Source organism: Ammospiza nelsoni, unplaced genomic scaffold, assembly GCF_027579445.1.
Source record: "Ammospiza nelsoni isolate bAmmNel1 unplaced genomic scaffold, bAmmNel1.pri scaffold_55, whole genome shotgun sequence".
NCBI classification, from domain to species: domain Eukaryota; kingdom Metazoa; phylum Chordata; class Aves; order Passeriformes; family Passerellidae; genus Ammospiza; species Ammospiza nelsoni.
In genome coordinates, this window is record NW_026683193.1 from 1,613,648 (window position 1) to 1,636,330 (window position 22,683).

Consider the following 22,683-nt stretch of genomic DNA (forward strand, 5'->3'; position numbering starts at 1 on the left):
TCAAGTGTTTGTACAGTGGAACGTGGTGACCCAGATGGAGGACTGAAACAAGCTGTCTGTATCCCTTGTCAATCTCTTCTTTGCCTTTCCTCACAGTCAACGACTCCTGGCTTACAGGAACAGGCTGTAGTGTCTGACTGCTTTGTTCTGTTTGACTTGAGGTGCAAGTGTTGACATCTCACCGGGCAGCTTGCAAAGAATTCCAGCCAATGTCTGGCAATGAAGGGCCCCAAGTTTGGAGTGAGGCACAGGAACAGTGCCCACCAGAAGTGCTCCAGGTCCAGCACATCATGGGCTCTGATCCTGCTGCCGCAGCAGCATCATCCCAAGGAAGCCTTTCTGTCGAAGCTCGGAGCTCAAGCTCGGGCAGTTACTTCATCTCCCTGAAAGAGGAGACTGAGAAGAAGCACCTGGAGATGCTGGGTACGTCTGGGGTGTTTCTTGTCTGAGGGACAGTGTGTTGTGGGCAGGTGTCAGCAGAGCTTTACCAAATGCTCCTCCTGAGTTTGGTGTCACAGGGCCATTTAGGACTCCCCAGAGGAAGTGCTGTGCTCCGAGGTAGCGAGAGAGAGCTCTGGGTGTTCCTGCTGCCTCTGAGGGCACCTTGGACTGGCTTGGGTTTGCCTGAGCTTCTCTCTCTGCTAAAGGTTGAAGCAGGGGATGTTCTGGGATCAACAGAAGGCTGTGACCTTGCAAATGATCTAGACAAGTCTTGTGTGCTAGTGCCAAACTGAACAGAATTTTTACTTTCCTAAATTCTCCTTAGACTCCTGACTTCGAACCAGTAATCAGAGCAAAAAACTTCACAGAAATGGACTGGTTTTGGAGTTTTGTCTTTTTGGTTGGGGACTTTTTTTTTTGGGAGTGGGGCCATGTTTTTGTGTTGTTTATTTTTTGTGGAGGCCTTTTTTTTTTTTCTGTGGCGGGTTTTTTTTGTGTTTTGGGTTTTTTCGGTTTATGGTTTGTGGGGCTTTTTTAGTGGAGTTGGTTTTTCTCCATCCTGAAAGCACCCTTCTGCCCCATGTCTTACTGATGGCATTTTTATGACTGCTACTGTTACCACTACTACATCTGCAGTTTATTTTGACAAGAATGCTATCTTTTTGTCAATAAGAACTATTTTGGAAGGACAACAGGTTACAGGACAAATAGAGAGCAAGAGATGTTTTCCATGTGCCCCCAAAGAAAAAAGCAATACTTTTGTAGCAACCTTTATTTAATCTTCTAGTTTTATGCTTATCAAGATGAGTCCAAGAGACGCATCCAAGTGGCATGATCAGATAAAACTGTACTACAGGCATTTCTCAGGAGAGAGCCTCCAGCCCAGCCATGGTATATTCCTCAGATCCATGGCACTTTTCCATACCCGATTCCCACTCTTTCCCATGACTGTTAGAATCCTACCCATTGGCCCAAGCCCTGCTCAGATCAGTCTCCAGGAAAACACATCAAGTCCTTTGTGATTCTGCAGCACAACCCAATGAATCTGCTTCTTGCCTGTAACAGCTGCCAGTGCTGTGCTCTCAGATAAGACCTGGTGGGGCTGAGACCAGAGCCCAGTGGATTCTGTGTCTGCCATCACCTGTTGGGACAAAAAGGGCACTGTTCCACCCCTCGGTGTGGCTGATCTCAAAGCCCATCCTGTCGTGTCCTCAATGGGGGCAACAGCTTGTAAGAGGCTCAGGCTTGCTGTGGCTTCTTCCCACTGCTTGCCAGTGCTCATGCTTGGGCTTTGCCAGCCTTGATGTGCTAGCTGCCCTGCCCGTGAGGGCTGGAGGGACTGCAGAGGCTGCAGCCTTCCTTAGCTGGGAGAGGGGCATCTTTGAGCTCAGCCTGCTCATAAACAGGTCAGGCTCCTGATGCTGAAAGCCCCTTTGGGATCAGTTACAGCATGAGCTGCTCTGGTTTACAAATGGAAATAAATTCCTTTGGCCAACTGCTGAAAGGGTGGGGAAGATATCCTTCTCTCCTGGGAATGCATCTCCCCATGCTTTGTTTCCTGTCAAGAGAACTCTTCAAAGGACTGTACAAAATCAGTCTCTGTGCCAGCCATCTGCACTGCAGGGCTGCCTGTCCTGTTGCTGTTGTGGTTGTGGTTGTTGTTACCCAGCTGACCACAAAGGGCTCAGAGCCCCAGACAGTGGGGCTGCCTTTTGTATCTCCTGGAAGCTGGGATCTCTGCTTTAAAGTCACCATCCCGCATTTTGTTTCCCTCAGAGAGAATGGTGAACCAGGAAAATCCCTTTAGGATATACACCGAAATGGAACACATTGGCAGCGGGTGAGTCCAACCACAGTTACTCCTGCACAGCCATGGCCCAGGTGTTTTTCTGGTGGAATGTCTATCCAGTGTGAAGTCAGGCCAGCTGCAAACATGTTCACACACTGGGGATAAGATGACCCCATCTCTCAGTGCTGCTCAGAATTTGTGAGTGTGCTCAGAAGGCATTGTCAGAGACATCTCCGTGCTGCCAAGGTCTTGCCTGCATCAAGGAACAGGACGTGGAAGATCTCCTTGTGTCTCAAGTGTGGGACAGCTCTGTGTTAATTTCCTTAGCATTTTTGTATGTCTCCAAATCATACTGCCCCATTAATGAGAGAAGAAGAAACTTGCTTGCCTGAAAGAGCAACCTAGCCACTATCAAAGCTGTGTGAGATAACAGTTCCCAAGAACATTTCTTTCCCCTGCTTTGCAGAAGGAAATACTCTGTGGTCAGGATAGGAACCACACAGTTTAGAAAGTGAAACCCAAGAGGAATGACTAAACTCCCTTTAGAAGTTGAATCCCAGTGCTTCAGAAACAGGCCCAGTGCCCATGCACTTGAGAGGAAAATGCATCATCTGCCTATGACAGAGCCCTCCTGCCTCCCGCAGGTTTTTGACACTTCCAGCAGACATCTCCTGTGTGGGCTGGCTTTCACTCTAGGAGCTAAACAGCTTCTCCGTTCTCTGCTTCTGTTTTGTTTCTAGGGGTTTTGGACAAGTGGTCAGAGCACTCAACAATGCCACAGGAGGAGAGGTAAATGTCAACAAGCCCCACAGACTCTGCTGCACATGAGGGCTTTCCCCTCTGGTGTGAGCTGTGGCTGGAGCCCTGGGCAGAGCTGTGCTGAAAAGGCTCAAGAAGCACAGACTGGTGCCAGCCTGCACAATACATTTGGGACTTTGTCCTCCTCAGCTGCCAGAAGGAAGGCACGGAGGCAGCGGCTCTTTTCAGAGAAGGACGTGCTCACTCACTCTCCATTGCTAAAACAAAGGTGGTGCCTTAGAGCACCTCACTGCTCTTTGGGGCTACAGCTTCAGAGTCCTGAATTCTTATTTCTGACTGTCAGCAAATCCATCTGAAAGCTACTGGTAGTTCCTTAGCCACCTGCAGTGCTGCACTTGGGAACTGCACGTAGGGAGAGATCTGCAAGGTGTCCCTAAAAGCCCTAAGCCATGCCCATAGCCCAAGATGTATGCACAGAGTATTAGGGCATGGATTACTTCTTCTGAATCCCAAACAAAGCAGCAGAGAGTGTGGTCAGAGGTTTGTGGGTGATAGCTGAGACACCACTGTTACCAAGTGGACAAGGCAAAACGTCAGTGGCCCCACATGTCCTGTAACTGTCCCCCAAGGGAGCAGAGAAATGGGCTGTTGGAATGTCAGTTCCTAATTACTGCAGTGCCTAATCACAAGGCAGTTTGGCACAGCTCAGCTGTGTCATTGCAAAATCACTTGCTCCATGTGCGTTGTCGTCTCGTGCCACCAACTTCTCGAGTTACTGATTTTTAATGTCATTTTAGGTGGCCATAAAGAAAATACATCTTCAAGGACTGAGAACGAAGGAACTAACTGTTAATGAAATCATGATCATGAAGAAGTGTAGGAGTCCCAGTGTTGTGAATTATTTAGACAGGTGAGAGGTCATGGTCTTATCCCATCAAGGGGCATTTACATACAGCAAACATGAGAGGTTAAAAATCCACTTTGGTCAGTGGCAGAAAGTAGACCTGTTAATTTTTATTTATTCATATTTCTTTACTCATCTCCAATGGATGTGAGGAGAGTGCATCTTGTCTGCATGAGTTTTCCCTGCCACTTGTCGTTTGAAAATTATTCCAAAATTATTGAAACCTGGGTCAGCTGTATCTTACTAAGTCAACACCCTCAGAGTACATTGCCTCCACATTTTTTCGGGATTGATTTTTTAAAGTTTCTTAAATGCTGATGAACCATCCTAAAGTGGATTTCTCTTAGATCGTTGCCCCTCTTTGTCATTGCTGGGCATGCCAGGAAGACTTGGTGCTTATTTCCAGAACCACCATGCCTGACAGGTTTTTACCTGGGCTGTTACTAAACTGCATTTTTCACCTGCTGGCCATCTAAGACATCTCTAAGACATCTCCTTTTTCACTGCTGTGCCTTTCTCCTCCAGACTGCACAGACTGCAGATTGTCTATTCCTTTGATTCTGTCCTAGTCACAAAGGCACCTGGAAACAAGAAACTCGGAAGCAAAACATCAAGGTAGTCATGCATGTTTATCTCCCCGGCCTTGTTTCCTTCTTTCAGCTACCTTCTGGGTGAGGAACTCTGGCTGGTAATGGAGTACATGGATGGAGGCACCCTGAGTGATGTCATCCGCAAGACCTTCCTGTCTGAAGACCACATTGCAGCCATCAGTCGGGAGGTCAGCAATCCCATCTGTGCTTCTGAGGCCTTGGGCAGGATTGTCTGGGAACAGGGGCTCAGAACAGGAGTGATTTCATGTGCCAAGCTTTGTTTCTGTGTGGCTGGTATGCTATGGGCAAGTAAAAGCATCTCAAGTGAAAGGCCTGCCAGTGGCCCTGCACTCACTGTACTCAGTGCCAGTACTCTTATCTCCTACTGTTGTACTCTCGCTCCGCCTCTTGTATTTGCTGTTCCCCATCTTGCCTCGCTAAACTTTTTTCTGTCCTCACTGCATTCCTTGCCTGTTAAAGCAAAGGTGCTGGTGGCAGGATTTGAAACAAACAGCAAAGAAAAAAGTTAGACTCGATTCTCTCAGTCCTTAGCTAAGAAGGATAGAAGTGCAGCCAAAATGCTCTTTGCTTCTGAGCACATCCACTGCAGCAGGAGTCATCCTGGCTGGTTTGCAGGGGAAAGTCTAAAAGAGCAGGTGCTGTTGCTCTTTCCAAAGCTGACATGCCTTTCCTCAGAAAGGTCCTGCTCGGCAAGTGTTGGAGCAGCAAGCTCTTCCTCTCAGTGGCACTGTGTTCTGCCATTACTCCCCATTCCCCTGGAGCGGGAATCTTTTAGATTCTTTGTTTCTTTCTCGTGTGATGAAATCACATCACTCATTTTTGCCCTCCTCTTTCTCTTTCCTCTCGCAGTGCCTGCAAGGACTGGATTTTCTTCATTCAAACAATGTGATCCATCGAGATGTGAAGAGTGACAACATCCTTCTCAGAACCGATGGCTCTGTCAAGCTGAGTCAGTAGATTCTTGGTCAGGTGCAGCGTTCCAGGGATGTGGGTGTGGGGCTGCTTGGAGTGACAGCCAGCTCCCCAAAAATGGTGCTGGTGGCAGCGCAGGGACACCCACTGTGAGCTGAGGGCGCAGTTGCCACGTGCACAGAGATAGGACAAGGAACAAGAAGTCAAGAGTAGTGTTATCCTGTGTGTGTCCAGGAAGAGGGAGGGAGCTACAAGTCTAAAGTTTCCAAAGAACAAAAGCCACTGCTGGAGGCAGTGTAAAAAATCAGGGGATTTTTTAAGTTGCCATTGCCAGGAGATTCAACAGCACATTTTCAAACCTCTACTGGGGAATTCTTTTGCTTGCTTTTCCTAATTGCACAGAATTAAAATAAAACCAGTATTTTTCTTTCTCCTCAGCTGATTTTGGCCTCTCTACTCAGCTCAACTCTGAGCAGAGCAGACCGTGCTTGGTAGCCGGGACTCCTTGGTGGATGGCGCCTGAAGTGGCGACAGGTCAACCATATGGCCCCAAAGTGGACATATGGTCTTTTGGAATTGTGGGGATTGAAATGTTAGAAAAAGAATCTCCTTACTGGGACCAAAGTCATGCCTCGGTAAGCAGCAAATACTCACCGATCCCACTGTCTTTCTCACCTCTCCCATTCCCTGCATGCCATTGGACAAAATCCCATTGCCATCTGCTGGAACTACTTCCACCAAGGTCCCCTCTAAAAATGTCCCTGCAACACATCAGCATCTGCTGTAGATTTGGATACATCAGTGGTCAAACTCAAGCCTTACCACATGCAAACAAACTCCATTCTTAGGAAACACTTTCCTTTGGGTTATAAGTGGTTCCAGTTCTTTTGTCTGTGGAGATGGCCCCAGAAAAAGGAAACAAGCATCTTAGAACTTCTGTTATCTTTCCATAAATGAAGGAAGGAAACCCAAACCCAACAAAGTTTCTAAAACTGTAGTCTTTAGAGGGGAACCTAACCCAGTGTGCAGTTTCTTCTCACTGGGAAACATGCCTGCAACCTGGGCATGAGTGTGTAAAGGCCACTGAGTCTCTTCTGCTTCTTGTGCAGTGCTGCTGTACTGCATTTAGTGACCATGTTTTTTCACAGCCCAAGGCACGTTCTCTGTGTCACCAAGCCAGAGCCTGGTGATGTGGAGAGCCTGCCAAAACCTCCCATTTGTTTCCTGGCACTTTCTGAGATGGGCCTACCACTAATGCATTGACTTGAGTAGCCAAATGAGCAGAGGGTGACCATAGGGATGGCACCTCTCCTTCTTCTGACCATGACAATTTTGTCTTTTGCTGCAAAATGGGAAGCTGCAATTTTCAGACTGCTGAGAGACAGAGCTGCAGGTGGCACCTGTGTGCCCAAGCAAGCATTTCCATCCCAATACACCGCAGCAGGCATCTTAATGTGGCTGTGTTGAAGATGAGTTTGTAAATCTTTATTTCCTTACCTGGGATTTTCTTTCCATTGTTTTCAAGAACAGCACAAAAAGCTTGATGAGTTTTGTTCTAAGGCACGTGTGCTTAAAGGACCAACAAGCAGTGCAGAGATGCCTTTCATGAACTAACCCTTGAAATTAGTTAGTATAGCACAGTCCCTCTTCCATAAAGCCTCTAAAACTGGTATGAATCCTCAGAGAAGTAAACATGCTTTTGCTGATGTAGTTCCCACTAACTAGGTCAGTCAATGAAATCAGCTGCCAAGGCAAGATCTGTGGGATGGTGGAAAAGCTGTGGCCGCATCAGGGTTTGGATTTTTGGTTGGGAAAGGAAAGTCATCTCTGGGTCTCTGTCAGGGCAGTAACTGCCACTGAGGAACAGAGGCTAAACAAAGGGATCTGGGAGAGCCTTAGAGATGTGAAAGCAGCAGGTGGAGCCTCATGGGTTTTTTTCTCCAGGCTCGATGCCTGATAGCCAAAGTAGGGACCCCAAAACTGCAGCATCCCAAGCTCCTCTCAGCTTTGCTGCGTGACTTCCTGAGCTGCTGCCTGCAGAGAGATGAGGAGCAGCGCTGGTCTGCCAAGGAGCTCCTGCAGGTAAAATGTGAAGGGGCTGCAGGTGAAACAGGCTCTGAGGGATGGGCTCCTCCTCCACTCAAGTCCAAGACATCAGATGAGCCCTCTTCTTCCTCACTTCCACTCTTGGGGCTCTTCAAATGAAAATGGTGAGGAATCCTAGACTGGGCTGGGCTGGCAGGGCCCTCTAAAGGTCCTCTGGTGCAAGTGTCCTGCAATGAGCAGGGACATCTTGAAAGAGAGCAGGTAGCTCAGAGCCCTTTCCCACCTGACTTGAAATGGTTGCAGGGACGGGGCACCTACAAGCTCTTGGGGCAACCTGTGCCAGGGTGGCACCATGCTCCGAGTAAACAAGTTCTTCCTTAGACCTACTCTGACTTGATCCCCATTTTGTTTAAAAATATTCACCCACATCCTATTGTAATTGGCCTAGTTAAAAAAGATGTCCCCCACGTTCTTCAAAGCCACTCTGAAGTCTTGGAAAGTGGCAATAAAGTCTCCCTGGGGCCTGTTCTTCACAAAGCTGAATAACTCCACCTCTCTCTACATTTCCTGAGAGGAGAGGTGCTCTGTTTTCTGTTTCTGTCACGCTCTTAGTTTTTTAATTTGGTGCTGTGTTCAGTTTTACCTAATGTCAAAAGAATTGAAGTAGAGCAATGCAGGGTACAGAGACATGAAATGGAGGTGCAGGAACCCAAGGAAGCCAGTCCCAGCTGAGCAGTCAGAGATTTGGCTGTGGGCAGGAGGGGCTGTGGGGGTTCACTCTGAGCCTCTGAGGGGCCCTGGTTTGTGCCCCCCAGCCCACCCTTAGAGGTTTCTGCCACAAACAGAGACAGCCAGGAGGGACTTGTCCCAGCCCCATCTGCTGCCTGGCACCCTCAAGCAGACGGGAACTGTGCCAGGGTTGCTGCCAGGTTGTGTGGCAGAGTGGGAACTGCAGGGCCCAGTGCCCCTGGGCTGGCCCTGCTGGGAAGGAAGGTGCCGACCAGCACACAAGGGGCAGGGCATGGAAAGGTAGACACTGCTCTGTCTCCCTGCGGAAATCAGCACAGTGCCTGTCTTACAAAGAGAGGGACCAATGAGAGGCTTTGGAGTTTCCTGAAAAGAAGAAACTCCAAGGACAGAAAGCACCATTTCTAGAGCACTGGCAGGGCTAAAATCTCAGCAAGATGAAGACACCTGTATCAATGGGTGAGTGAGATTCTGGGCCAGGTTTGCCTGTGATGGCAAAATCCTGCACATCAAGATGGAGGTGTAGACGGTCCCATTGTTCCTCTTCCTGCATCCTTCTAGGGGCAGGAGCAATCCTGTGAAGCACTGAGCTTGGAAAGTCATGGTTCATTGTATTTTGTTGATTTGGTTTTTTTCCCTTTGGGCAGCATCCATTTGTAAGATATGCTGAGCCTGCGTCCAGCCTGGTGCCACTGATTGTTGCAGTGAAGAGGAAGGAGACAAAAATGTGACAATCACATCAGGACCATTTATTTATTCCTTAACAGGTTTAGAGTAGGATTGTAGGTTAGGACTAGGATTAGGATTAGATTAAGGATTAGGATAAGAATAAGGATTAGGATAAGAATAAGGATAAGGATAAGGATAAGGATAAGGATAAGGATAAGGATAAGGATAAGGATAAGGATAAGGATAAGGATAAGCATAAGGATAAGGATAAGCATAAGGATAAGGATAAGCATAGGCATAAGGATAAACATAAGGATAAACATATGGATAAGGATAAGGATAAGGATAAGGATAAGCATAGGCATAAGGATAAGGATAAGCATAGGCATAAGGATAAACATAAGGATAAACATATGGATAAACATATAGATAAGGATAAGGATAAGGATAAGGATAAGGATAAGGATAAGGATAAGGATAAGGATAAGGATAAGGATAAGGATAAGGATTAGGGTTAAGGTAAGGGTTAGGGTTAGAGTAGGATTGTCTAATAGGACTGCAGAATAGGATTGAAAATCAATAAAGTTTCTGAAACCACCACTCACCTTGAAGATCCCCTTCCTTCTCACTCTGCGAATGAACTCCAGAATTCCATCTGAATTGTCTGTTGTTTCTTAAAGGAGGAAAGTGAAACGGTGTCTTTGGTATGGTGTCAAAGTGGGGAAGGATCTTCTTCAGTCATCCTCTCCAGACCAGACTGCCTTTGGAATATGGCCCACTGGTCAGTTTTTGGCCATCTTTGGTACTTCTATTTGAGGCAGAAAGGACAATGGCATTTGCAGGCAAAAGCAAAGGAAGAATGGGGCAGCCCAAACATCTTATGCAGATGCAGGCCTTCAGCTGTGACTGGAGAGCATTGGAGCTCCTGCCACTTGGACTTGGATCCCTAAATGCAATAATCTCTTTGGCTGGAGGAAAGCCTTGATCAAGTGAGAAAGCAGAAAGATCAGAGAGGGTGCTCGGGAAGGTCTCCTGTGGTGCAGAGCTGTCAGCACCTGTGAGATGAGAGCGGGCCCGGCCTTGCCCGGGCTGGAGCCCCAGCTGAGCCGCGGCCGAGACAGGGTGGAAAGAGGCCCTTGGAGCTGCAAGAGGCAGCAGCCGGGCCCTGGGTGCCTCTTCCTGGGAGCAGGCGAATCCTCTGCCCTCAGAGCCCAGGTGGCAGCTGGCTGCTGCCAAGGGGAAGCGCAGCCGTGCTGGGCACAGCCCAGCCTGGAGGCATTGGCCATCTGCAGTGTGCCCAGGAGCAGAGAAAGGCCAAGGGCAGCCAAGGGCCGCTGGGCTGGCGGAGGATTCCTCCTCTTCTGCTGGCTGCCCTGCAACTCCTGGCAAAGGCCAGCAGTGTGTGCAGCACTCTGGGCACCAGGGCAGGGAGCCGGGCTGCTCGGCAGGCTGGAGCACAGGGCAGCCTCCTTCAGGCCCGGCACTTGTGCCAGGGGAAGCGAGACCAGCATGAGGCAGGGACAGCTTGGCAGGGCCCATCTGCAGGAGCCAGCGCCTCACGCAGCTCTGGGAGGAAGCGCCTGCAACCCTGCAGTTCTGCACTGAGCCAGAGCAAAGGTGTGACATGCAGAGTGTTTGGCAGAAATATGCAGGCCCACCAGGCCAGCCTGCTTTGTGCTCTCTGGCGCACAGCAAGGGCTGTGCAATGCAGCTCTGAGCTCCTGGGAGAGAGGCACATCAGGGATTTGCCTGAGGCTTGTGCTTGAGGAGTGAACTGATTTGGCAGGGGGCAGAAGGGTTTCAGTAGGCAATTTGTGTTTTCTTCATTAATTTCTGAAAGAAAGTCATAATGTGCTGCACACAGGTAGGGTTATTAGAAAAGAAAGACCTTATAAAATCAGGCCTTCCTATTGCTATGTTTGCTCAGTTATCCCATCATAAAAAAACCCCAAACAATATTAAAAGTAGTAGCAATTTTAATTTATTATTTAAAATAAAAAAAATTAAAAATTGGTTATATTATATTTGATTAAAATAAGGGAGAATTTGGTTCCAATAATAGCACATAAGCAAAAGATAACCACGGAGTGTGGAGTGCAGGGCTCTGGGACCCTTGCCAAATCACGTACGAGCTTGCCAAGTGAAGATTCTTCCTTATATGCCATCTGTCAATGCCATCTCCTCCCATTTTCGATTCAGCACACTTCTACCTCCGTCCTCATTATCATCTTTACCACGCATGTGCCACCACTCGGTTTGGTGGTCGCACAAGTCTTTGGGGGTCATCTGAGGAAGATTTTGTAGTCTTCCTCTTTGTCCTTTAATTCAGCTTTGCGTTACACATGCCCACCAAGCCAATACAATGTAAGCCAAAACTAACAAAATTACTGCATTTAGGCATCAAGGCAATAAATCCCTTATAATTAGCATTTTCCTGGGACACAACCAGAGTGTCCCTTCTTTGTTAGTTTTTAGCAACCATTATCTCTTGCTTTCCTCCTGTTCCTGAACATCTGCGGGGAGGGGGGGGAAGGTAGAGCCCCGCCTCTCCCTTTTTCTTTGGCATTACAACTTTTTACTGTTTTAATATTTCTAAATATTAATTACTGTATCAATATTGATTCTTGTTTCAATTTTTATCAGCATGAATCATACCTATTTACCACACTATGGTAAATTCCCAACTGTCCTGTTGCATCTTCTACATGCAGCCAGCTAACTTCCCATGGGAATAGTCATGAGTGCAGTTAGCACAACAAGCTATTGTGCTGAGAAAACTGTTTGCATCTGTAATAAACAAGAAACCTGTCCATGAGCGTGCACGAAAAAAAATGTAATCACCCGAGTAAGAGTGAGTCTTAGAAAGTGTGAGTCTTAGCATGTACACACTAATACACCTTTTAAGCAATAAATTGTGTGGCAAGGAAACTACCAGCCAGTTGGAGTTGAACACGAGGTCTGTGAAAACAGTATAAAAATGAGTTATTTGACTAAAGAATTGGCTTTCCCTGCATGAAGAAACTGAGTCCTGGCTGCTTTATTGACACAGCAATGTGGCTTCACTCAGCAAGAGCACTTGCAGGGTGTATTGATGAAACACTTGTGTTTGATTCCCAGAATAGGATGGAGAGGCATTAAGTCCAACAAACAGGGCATAGTCTTTTCAATTCCTTTAGCTTTAACAGGAGTGCTGAACCACGTATTCCCCCACTGCAGTGCTTACTGTGTGCAAGTGGCTATCTTGGCCTTGAGAATAAGGAGAGTGGTCCTGCTAAGAAGGTAGCTGGAATGCATTCAGGGGGAAGAAAGTGTTTTTAGGAGGCTCTTGACCACCAAAGGAGAATTTGAGGAATGGGAATATTTCCCAAAGGACTGTGTCAGGAACTGGAGTTGTGTCCCAGGCCCTGCCATATTTGATCCATGTTTGAGCAGGTTGACAAGACAATGAAGAAAAGTGTCTTGTTTAAGAGCTGGGACCTTGAGCCTTGAAAGAGAAACAATGGATTGGTCAATGGGTGGGCAGTCAAGCTTTGAAAGGAGAGCAATGCACAATAGAGCCCTTGGTGGCAGGGAGTCATGGAGTCATCCTGAGCCATCATCTCACACGCCAGGCATGTGTGAGCTGATGCTGTAACTGGGGAAATTCCGCTCCTGAGCAGGAGATACAAGACCTAGTTCTGGGCTGGAGATTTGAGAAGGACGAGATGCATAGCGTTTTGATCAAGGGGATGTCCTGCAAGTGCACTGCCTACCTGCCCCTGCTGCTGAGCACCAAGCTCCAACTCCTTCTCCAGTTGATTTCTGGGAATCCAGAGGTCAGTATGTATTATATGCTATTGCAAGTAATGGAATGAATTTGCTTTGCAAGCCCAGTTTTGTCCTGGGTTATTTTGTGCATGGGTCACCTGAACCTGTGACAATGACCAGCAGGGATCTACAGGGCACTCCTACTCTGATGTCAATAAATTCTGAGAAGTGATTGAAATATGTCAATAAATTGGAGGTAATGTTTAGCCTGTGAGTTTCAGCAAAGTATTGAATATGTCTTAGTTCCATGGATACAAACTACTAGGTGAGATTGCTGGGTGTGCTTGACTTAGGGAAGTTACTCCCTGTGCACCCAGCAATGAAATCAAGTAATGCCTCCTTTCTAACCCTGAGCTGGCAGCAGGGATCAGGCCCTGCTTGGTCACTTTCATTTTGACAACTTCTGTTAGCAGGGAAGAAAGGTCCAAATGAAACCTTCTCCAGCTGTTTTCCTCTGGTTGATCTTTTTAGGCACCAAAGCTCTGTGCCACGGGGGGCCTGGGTGTGTGCAGAGCAATGCAGCCCCCACAAAGCCCTTGGTTTCCCCACAAGTTGCCAGGTTGACTGCTTCCAAAGGGCAAGAAAGGCAGAGATGTACATCCACAGGAGTCCTGGCCATGTCCAATAAAGGTGCAAATATGTAGGGAGATTTGTTAGCAATGATTTCAGCTGTTATGCCAACCCAGTGCCTTCTTTCTTGCTTCTGTGCATTATAGGTGAGTAATGTAATAGTTGGCTCTCACAATTAAGAGATAGATATTATGTGGATAAATATTCTGTTCAAATGTAAAGTGCTGCTATTGTAATATGTCCTCTCATAGTCCTCTTTCTTTTCCCCCTTGTAATAGCCTTGGTAGTCAGGGCAGTTGGGGAGGGCTGGTTTGTGACCAGCAGGCGGGGTGTAACAACACCTGACCTCCAATCAAGATGCAAGAAAGTAATCTCCACCACTGAACGGCAGAGAAAGAGTTGACTGAAAAAACATTGGGAGGGGTTAAGGGTATGAAAAGCAGAGCATCCCTTTTGGAGATGAGCATGTGGCTGCTAATCATGGAGACTTTCCAGTGCTCCAATCTTTCCTTATACAGCCTTTTCTTAAGGTTTAATAAACCTTTAAAAAGTTAAAAGGAGGGTAATTTCTCAGATGGGCAATGCTTTGGGCCATTTTCTTGGGCTCGTTTCCTTTGCTTGGGTGCCATCTGAGTGCTCAGTTGGGGTACAGGCTGTAGGTGCTTTGTGCACTCCTGGAGTTCCTGTTGGATCCCTTGAAAGACAGGGTTTGGCCCGCAAGGGGAATTTGTGCTGCTTTGTGACAGAGGAGAACTTCCCAGGCTATTTTGTGTTTCCTGTAGGGAAGGTTGGTTATTGCTTGGCATAAATTTACAGACCAACATGGAGCGTTTGCTTTGTGATGTCAGGGCATGTTTGCCACCTTGTCGTAGCAACATCAGAAGGTTACCCTGGTGCATGGAAGGCCTGAGTGTCAGAGCAGTCCTAGCACTTGCTCAGTTCAGGAGAATCCTCCTGATTGAGGAAATTGTCAGTGGGCTGTTGCACACCGACAGGAGCCTTGCTTTTTCCAGTGTGTGAGCACAGCCTGCAAACTTGCAGGACAGTGTTAAAATGATTGAGGGAATTGCTCCTTTGCTTTTCACTGCCTATGGAATTACCTATGGTGCCTATTTTGTAGCATATTTCACACGTAAGTAGATGTTTCCCCTCTGCTTAGGTTAGGGTGTATCCTAACCTGGCTTTTGTATGTCTTCCTTCTCTTTCTTAGTGACTGAGTTTCTGGTTTTGAAACAGAAAGAGCATTAGGATACCACTGTTTTGGTAAAGCTCCTGTCAAGGCGTTCATCTTAAAAATGGGTGTCTGCAGCCACAGGGGCAGCATTTGCAGGGGAACCTGCAGGGCTTCCGATGGCTCCATGGGAGAGTCTGTGGCAGCAGAGTCTGTCATTTCCTCAGTTTGCTGGGACAAGCAAGGCATCTTTGAAAATGCAGACTGGCAGACCTTCAGGAAAGGCTGAATAGTTGGACTAGGACTACTGTTGTAATGTAGCTTAGGATTTTGCGCTCTGCTAGTGTAAGGAAGGCTACTGCGATTAAGTTTGGGAGGGCATAGGAGTGGGCTATGATGAGGTTAATATAAGCTAGGAAGAGGATCGGAACCTCTGAGTTAAAGGACTGAAGTCTTTTGCATTTTCCAAGCTCTGCCACGCTAGCTGGTCCTTTTCTTGGACGTGGTGGGGTGTAATAGCCTTTTGTAATTTAGTTGTTTTCATTACTTAAGGCGAAGGCTTGCTTGTGGTATTGGCCTCACTTTTCCTATCCTTTCGTACTGGGAAGAGTTCATCATAGATAGAAACCGACCTGGATTGCGCCAGAACTCAGATCATGTAGGACTGTTAATCGTTGAACAAACAAACCCTTAGTAGCAGCTGCACCACTACGATGTCCTGATCCAACATCGAGGTCGTAAACCTCCTCGTCGATACAGACTCTCGGAGGACATTGTGCTGTTATCCCCGGGGTAGCTTGGTCCATCGATCAATTGTATTGGGTCTGGATGCTATTAGCATGTTGAGGGGTTGCTCTTAGTCTAGAGGTGTGATCTAATTTTTGGAGGTTTTGTTTTGCTCCAAGGTCGCCTCAACCGAAAAACGCAGACCAGAAGCTTATGTGTCAGTGAAGCCAGTAGGTGAGTATGTGTTTTAAGGTGGTTGCTGGTTTTGAAATTCCACAGGGTCTTCTTGTCTTACAGGTTTATCCCTGCTTTTGTACAGGGAGATCAATTTCACTGATTACTGGTAAGAGACAGTTAAGACCTCGTTTAGCCATTCATACTAGTCTCGATTTGTGGGACAATTGATTCCACTACCTTTGCACGGTAAGGATACCACGGCCGTTGAACGTGAGTCACCGGACAGGCATCACCTTCAAAACTTGTTTTGCATTTGCTGAAGGCTATGCTTTTGGTAAACAGTCGGGCCTTGATGGGTTTGCCTAGTTCCTTTTACAGGTTTTAATCTTTCTTAATGGACGCTCCTCTGTCAGGTTAACAAGATACTTAATACTGTGCTTGTTTGATTTGACGTATATTGGTGGTTTGTTCATAATGTACAGATGTAAGCTTGTGTCATAGAGGGAGGACCCTGGTTACTCATTCTAGCATTATTTCTCCTATTTGAATATAGGTTAGCCTGTTAATGGGGAGGGAGTCATAAGGTTCTTATATTTTTGTAATGTAGAGCTTTAACGCACTCTTTGTTGATGGCTGCTTGAGGGCCCACAATGCAGTTGGAAAACCCAGTATTTATCTGCTCAGAGAGATTGTATTCTTTTTTAAAGGAGCTGTACCTCCTTTAAATGGCCCTTAATTCGCTTCATTAGGGTTTGTAGGTTTTCCTTGGAGAAGAATTAAGAGTGAACTTAGATTCGTTTCACAGGCAACTAGCTATCACCCAGCTCAATTGGCTTTTCACCTCTACTGACAAGTCATCCCACTCTTTTGCCACAGAGACGGGTTCGCTCAATAATAGCTGCTCGTAAGTAGCTCACTTGGGTTTCGGGGTAGCAAACTTAAATTCATTTTGTATTATTTTTCTTGCTAGACCATGATGCAAAAGGTACAAGGGTTGATCTTTGCTGTTTATAGCTTAGTTTTCATTATTATTTCATCTTTCCCTTACGGTACGTGGTCTCTATTGCGCCAATGGTGTCTTTTCTATCACCTATACTGGGAATAGTGAATGCTTTAGTTGGGTGCGGGGGAGTAGCTTTGTTATTCCAGATCATGTCGATTGGGCTAGAGTTTGGCATCAAGACAATCTGGTGTTAGCAGACATTTTTCAGGTGTAAGTTCAATGCTTTTGCTGAAGCTACGTCTTGGTAGCCTAAGTGCACCTTCTGGTACACTGACCTTGTTACAACTTACATCATCTTTGGCTAAGTAGCTTATTAGTTCATTGGGGGGGCGCCTGCGAGGAGGGTGACGGGCAGTATGTAGGTGCCCCAGGGCCAGCTTAAAGAGGGCTCCATTGTCCCACTCTACTGCTAAATCCACCTTCCAGGGGTTATTTCATACCCCTTTGCCGCTATGTTCTAACATAGAAAATGTAACACATTGCTACCTTTCCATAGGCTATACCTTGACCTGTCTTGTTAGCGTGGTGGGGCTATTGAACTCACTGTTGAGCTTTCAGGGGAGGTGGGCTGGTGACAGCAGTATGTAGGCTGTTTTGGCAAGGAATGGTCAGACATATCGTGGATCATTGATTACAGAACAGGCTCCTCTAGGTGGCTTTGGGGCACCGCCAAGTCCTTAGAGTTTTACGCGTTGGTGCTTAAAGCATCAGGAGGATGCTTTAGTAGGTGTAAGCATCAAGATTTAGGGCCAGGCATAGTGGGGTATCTAATCCCAGTTTGGGCCCTGGCTTTCGTGGAGTTCAATTAATCGTTGTTCTAAGATCTTCTTTGATGGGGAGGCCTTTTTGGCATCTTGGGCTTGTGACAACTCAGTTGCTTTTTAACCTTTGCTACTTGGATAGCATGTGACCACTCTTTATGCCGTTATAAAGTTAATTTGGGTCTCCTGTATGACTGCGGTGGCTGGCCCAGGATTTACCAACCCTGGATATGCTATGGCTAAGTCAAGTTTACACTCATTGCATAATATTAACTACTGCTGATTACCCGTGGGGGTGAGGCAATTGCAAGGTATCTTGGGCTACGGTTGTGGTGAGCCTGATGCCCGCTCCTATCTCCCTGATTGAGGTGTTCAGGGCATCTACACTGGAGCGCGGATACTTGCATGTATATACCTAGCAAAAACTAACAGTAAGGTTAGGACTAAGTCTTTTGTCCTTGGGTGCGTGTGGCAGCCATCTTGACATCTTCAGTGTCATGCTTTCTATAAGCTACAAGGACGTGAAATTTGGTGGGTAGCTGGTTGATGGTTTGTCATCATGACTTGTGGTTTGTTTCGGTTTTTGGAGAGGGGCTAGCTTTGGGATTAATATTATGTTTGTTTGGGGGTGGTTAGGGGAGTGTTGATGGTGGCTGGTTATTATTTTTGACAGTAGGGAATATAGAGGAAAGTTAATTGAAAGTGTATTGATGGTAAGTAGTTTGGACAATGTAGGGATATGTGGCTTAGTTATTTGAAAAAAAAAAGTCTAGATAAAAAAACAGATGCATAAAACGGAATTTAAATGTTAATTCCTAGTGAATGATAAAATAATTACTATGTCTGGCAACCATTACACTATCTGTTGTCTAGAGGTAGGTAGCGCGCCCTCCATGAATGGGGTCAAAGTGCATCAGTGCCAAGTTTGCGACAACCTTATCCGTTAGATCATGACATTCTGGGTGTTAGGGGATTCATATGCTTGGCGGTCATGTCATGGACATGTCAAGAGGAAGATAACACCTGCTCTGCACTTGAGGGGCTTATTGAAGAGACGCTAAAAGAAAACAAGTGCAAGAGGTCGGGATGCCGAGGTAATGAAGTTAGGGAGGAGTATTCAACCGACCACTTGTATCTGTGAAGGGCAAGGAGGAAGGAATGAAGCAAGTTATGATCCTGAAGTTACAACCAATAGCGCAAAAGAGCAAGTATAGGAGAGGTATGTGCTTGACGGCAATAAACTAAAGCACATATGATGTTGATAGCTCAGTTCTCGTGAGAAATGCGATCAAAAGATAACCATGTCTGGCTTGGGAGTGCTTGAAGGCTTTTGGCTGAGAATATTACCTAGGAGGTGGGCGAATCCTGTAGACTAGGGGAATTCAAAGGTGTACTGGGACATTCCTCGTTCTCTAGGTTGGGTGTTGCGTACATTAGGTAAGATCCTGGGTCTTTGGGTGACACTTGCGGCTTGGACTTGGGTAGAAATACTTGGGTTGTATGGTACCTGAAGCAATAATGTGCCTGGTAGGTAGGCTGGACGAATACCATCCGTTTGGGTTTTTGGTGGAAGAGCTTGATGTGTAATGTGGATTATCCTACATTTCATGAACTGTCTGATGGGGCAGAGAGTGCGATGCATTATTATACATACCCTGAAAGCAAGAAGAAAACGTGCTGGGTAGGGGGGGAAGGGGGGGGGGGGGTAAGGGGATGGGGGAGGGAATGAAGGACGTATTTAGGTGTTCTTATAGTTAAATTTTGTAACGACTGCTTTTCAGGCCGTAAATCTCAGAGAGAGGCCAAGTGGGAATTTATGATAGAATCTGTTCTGTTTTTCGGGCTGAGTTTTGTTCTAGGGGGGTTGGCGGTTGCATTAACCTGTCTCCTTACTATGGGGTGTTGGGGCTGGTCGTAGCAGCGGTTGCAAGGTGCAGATGACTAGTGAGTTTGGGGGTCCCTTTTGTTTCTTTGGTACTTGTTATGGTTTATTTAGGGGGAATGTTGGTAGTGTTTGTGTATTCAGTGTCGCTGGCAGCGGATCCTTATCCGGAGGCTTGGGGTTGCTGGGGTGTTGTTGGTTATGGTTTTGGGATGGGGTTGGTTGTCATGGTGGAGCTTGTTATAGGGGGTGTGTTGGGGTTGTTGATGGACGAGGGGATGGTGAATAGTGGGGATTTGTTGTCGGTCCGGTTGGATTTCAGTGGGGTAGCTGTGTTGTATTCAGAGGGGGTGGGATTGCTTTTGATTGGGGGGTGAAGGTTGTTGTTGACTTTGTTTAGGATGTTGGAGCTTGTGCAGGGGTTGTCTCGGGGGGCGATTCGAGCTCTTTAGCAGTAGGGTCAGGAAGTAGTTTAGTGAAAAATGCCAGGTTTGGGAATTGGAGCAGAGGGTTTGAGTCCTTTCTTCCTGAGGTGTGTGGTGGGGTAACTCTAAAGAAGGGGTTTAGTCTTCAATCTTTGGCTTACAAGACCAATGTTTTTATAAACTATTAGAGTTAATTAAAGTTTAAGTAGCTTGTTTTCTAGGGCGGCCACAAGGGGGAACAGAACTAGAATGATTGTGAAGTATGTGAATGAGGCTAGTTGGCCGTTGATGATGAAGGGGTGTTCTACTGGCTGGCTGCCTACTCAGGTTAGGATGAGGACATTGGCGACTAGGGTTCAGAATAGGGTTTGTGATAGGGGACGGAAGGGTATTGATCATAGTTTTGATGTATGTAGTAGTGGGGTGAGGAACAGGATGAGGATTGAGGCAACTAGAGCTACTACGCCTCCTAGTTTGTTTGGGATGGATCGGAGGATGGCGTAAGCAAATAGGAAAGATCACTCGGGTTTGATGTGAGGAGGGGTGACTAGTGGGTTGGCTGGGGTGAAGTTTTCTGGGTCACCTAGGAGGCTGAGGGAGAATAGGGCTAGTGAGACAAGTAGGGAGAGCATTAGTACGAATCCTAGGATGTCTTTGATGGTGTAGTATGGGTGGAAGGGGATCTTGTCACAGTCTGAGGGAATGCCTAGCAGGTTGTTTGAGCCTGTTTTGTGGAGGAAGGTGAGATGGACAAGAGTAAGGCCTACGATGACGAAGGCAAGGAGGAAGTGGAGAGAAAGAATCGGGTCAGTGCGGGGTTGTCAACAGAGAACCCGCCTCAGGCTCACTTGACTAGTGTTTGCCCGATGTAAGGGATGGCAGAGAATAGGTTTGTGATTACTGCAGCTCCTAAGAATGATATTTGGCCTCACGGTAGGACATATCCTACAAAAGCAGTTGCTATGAGGGTTAGGAGGAGGATGACTCCAATGTTTCAGGTTTCTTTGTTTAGGTATGTGTCGACGGAAGGAGACCAGGACATCAATTAGATCATCACAGGCCCGATTTTATTGATTAGTACAGCAGGGTAAATACAGTTCATAATGAGCTTCATACATATTGCAAAAGTTGAGCTCAGGATTGGTTAGTTACATATCAGCAACTACGCCTACTTCTGCATTCTTATGGTTATACTTTTGATACTTTCTACATATTCTCAGGAAGAATCTCTCTTCCCTATCCTCATGTTGCAGCAAGGGCAGTCTTTCCTTGCCTGTCATTGGTCACCGACTGCTGACTTCTCCTTTCAGCTTACTGACTGCTTACTTCCCTCTCTCAGCTTAACCAGCGGCATTATGTCAGCATGGCCTTTCTCAGCTAACCAACTATTAATAATATCCTCCACAGGTATAAGCCGTAGTAGAGTCCTCGGCCGATGCGTAGGTAGATGCAGATGAAGAAGAAGGAGGCTCCGTTTGTGTGGAGGTTGCGGATGAGTCAGCCGAATTGTACGTCTCGGCATATGTGAGCGACAGAGGAGAAGGCTAGATTGGTTATTAATAATATCCTCCACATTTCCCCCGTTTTCTTCTTGAGCAAGAAGACTAGTGTGCCAGGTTTTTGCTATTGTACGGCTGACCATGTTTTGAATACAGTTAAAGATACAAGGCAAAATAAGCAAAAACAGTAAAATTACACCCCGAAGTCCTATGGCATAGATCACAATGTTCCTCAGCCATGGCCCAAGTCCTAAGCTTTTAAGCCATTCACCAATTCCTAATCCTTCTTCTTCCTTGAGACTGTGAAGTCCCTGTTGCAGTTCTTTTATCTTAGTGGGAATGGACACCGAATGATCAGACAAATTCATGCAACACATTCCCTCAAACTCTTCACATCCATGCCCTTGTGCTAAGAGCAAAAAATCTACAGCAGCTTTATTCTGCAAAACAGCATGGTTAACACTCTGCACATCTGCGGTTAGCATGTCTAGAATTTGTGATGTCTTGTTTAGCTCATCCTTTGCCCAGCACCCTAATTGCTTTGCTAAATTCATAGCTTTATTGGCAGATCCTCCTGGCAAGATAGTTGAAACTACCACTTGTTTGAATGTACCCCAAAACTGTGGATCTCCTATCTGGCTGCAGTCTAAGTCATGTATGCTACGTCTCTTCCTGTTTGAATTTAGACTCAGCTGCATTAGCAAGGATACGTTAGGGTGAAACAATGACAATTTCCCCAAATGACAGGATCCACCCTGTGGTTTGGCTGGTATACCATTCCACGCCCTGTCTCCACAAATCAAAAATATTCCTATGGGTAATTTCATTGGTGCGGTGATATTTGTGCCGTTACATTGACTGTAATGCTGCGGAGAGAATTTACTCACATTCAGGGATCAATCTAGGGTGGCCCATGTTTCTTTAGGTTGGTTTAAATTCTGAGCATCCGAAAATTTGAAGCTAAACCATCCGCCAGCTGTCGTGTTAGACATACTGGCGTTTGTACTTCCAAAAAGATCCAATTCCTCAGGAGGAGAATGCAAAGAAGTGTTAAGTGTTTGGATTAGTAAGCATTGGCGATAACCATCACTCTGACTTGCAGTATACCCTTGTTGTACTGGCAGTGTGATGTTTGACATGTTAGACATACATAAGGTTTGATTGTTTATCAAACTGCAAAATTCTCCAGGAGACCACAGCGGAAGTCCCACCAGGCATGTTCGAAATGGGTTAGTGACTCCTCCAAGACTAAGACAAAGCGATGATTGGTTAGTTTGATTAGCAAGTGTCACCCATAAATTTTCTCTTGTTTGACTAAAGTGTGTTATTCCTACTGCTTCACTTGCTACAGCATTGAGCAGTATAACAAGAACAAACCTCATTTTTCTTTCTGCTTGCTTTGTTTTTCCTTTCTTCGTTGTCTTTTCCCTGGTTTGCTAGATTGTCTATTGTAAGGCTGAGTCAGTTTTTGAATATACTAACTCTAAATCAGCATCCTTGCTTACAGGTATAGCATGAGGTAAGTCTGAAGGCTCACTGATATCCTTACTCAGATGAAATCGTTCCCTTTTTTGCCTTCCTTTTCTTATCTATCTTCAATCTTGCTGCTCCTAATTTTACTGGTCCTGCCACTTGCAAACTCAATTTTTGCAACTTTTCAATGCAGCAATCTAGTGCTCTATCAGGATTCCTCTTGAAGGGTCCTACAATTGAATGCTGTGTTAAAGGTACTAATTTCCTACACCTTATAGAAACTATGCGTGATTTACTTTGAACCTTAATTC

At 46.3% G+C, this 22,683-nt stretch overlaps 1 protein-coding gene and 1 pseudogene across 1 annotated transcript; one reads left to right on the forward strand and one right to left on the reverse strand.

Annotated features, from left to right (window-relative positions):
- Nucleotides 1–290: 290 nt before the first annotated feature.
- Nucleotides 291–8,940, forward strand: LOC132087230 (serine/threonine-protein kinase PAK 3-like). The gene is made up of 9 exons (XM_059493236.1): nucleotides 291–423; nucleotides 2,218–2,281; nucleotides 2,971–3,019; nucleotides 3,787–3,899; nucleotides 4,554–4,671; nucleotides 5,354–5,453; nucleotides 5,855–6,051; nucleotides 7,361–7,498; nucleotides 8,857–8,940. The coding sequence occupies exons 1-9, from the start codon at nucleotides 291–293 to the stop codon at nucleotides 8,938–8,940; spliced, it is 996 nt and encodes a 331-aa protein (XP_059349219.1).
- A 10,650-nt stretch (nucleotides 8,941–19,590) lies between these two features.
- On the reverse strand, nucleotides 19,591–20,975 carry LOC132087231 (cytochrome b-like; annotated as a pseudogene).
- Nucleotides 20,976–22,683: the final 1,708 nt, after the last annotated feature.

Coding starts and splice junctions, on each gene's coding strand:
- LOC132087230 (XM_059493236.1), top strand. CDS start 291: ATGGGCTCTGATCCTGCTGCCGCAGCAGCATCATCCCAAGGAAGCCTT. Junction 424..2,217: donor GAAGCACCTGGAGATGCTGG/GTACGTCTGGGG, acceptor TGTTTCCCTCAG/AGAGAATGGTGAACCAGGAA. Junction 3,020..3,786: donor ACAATGCCACAGGAGGAGAG/GTAAATGTCAAC, acceptor ATGTCATTTTAG/GTGGCCATAAAGAAAATACA.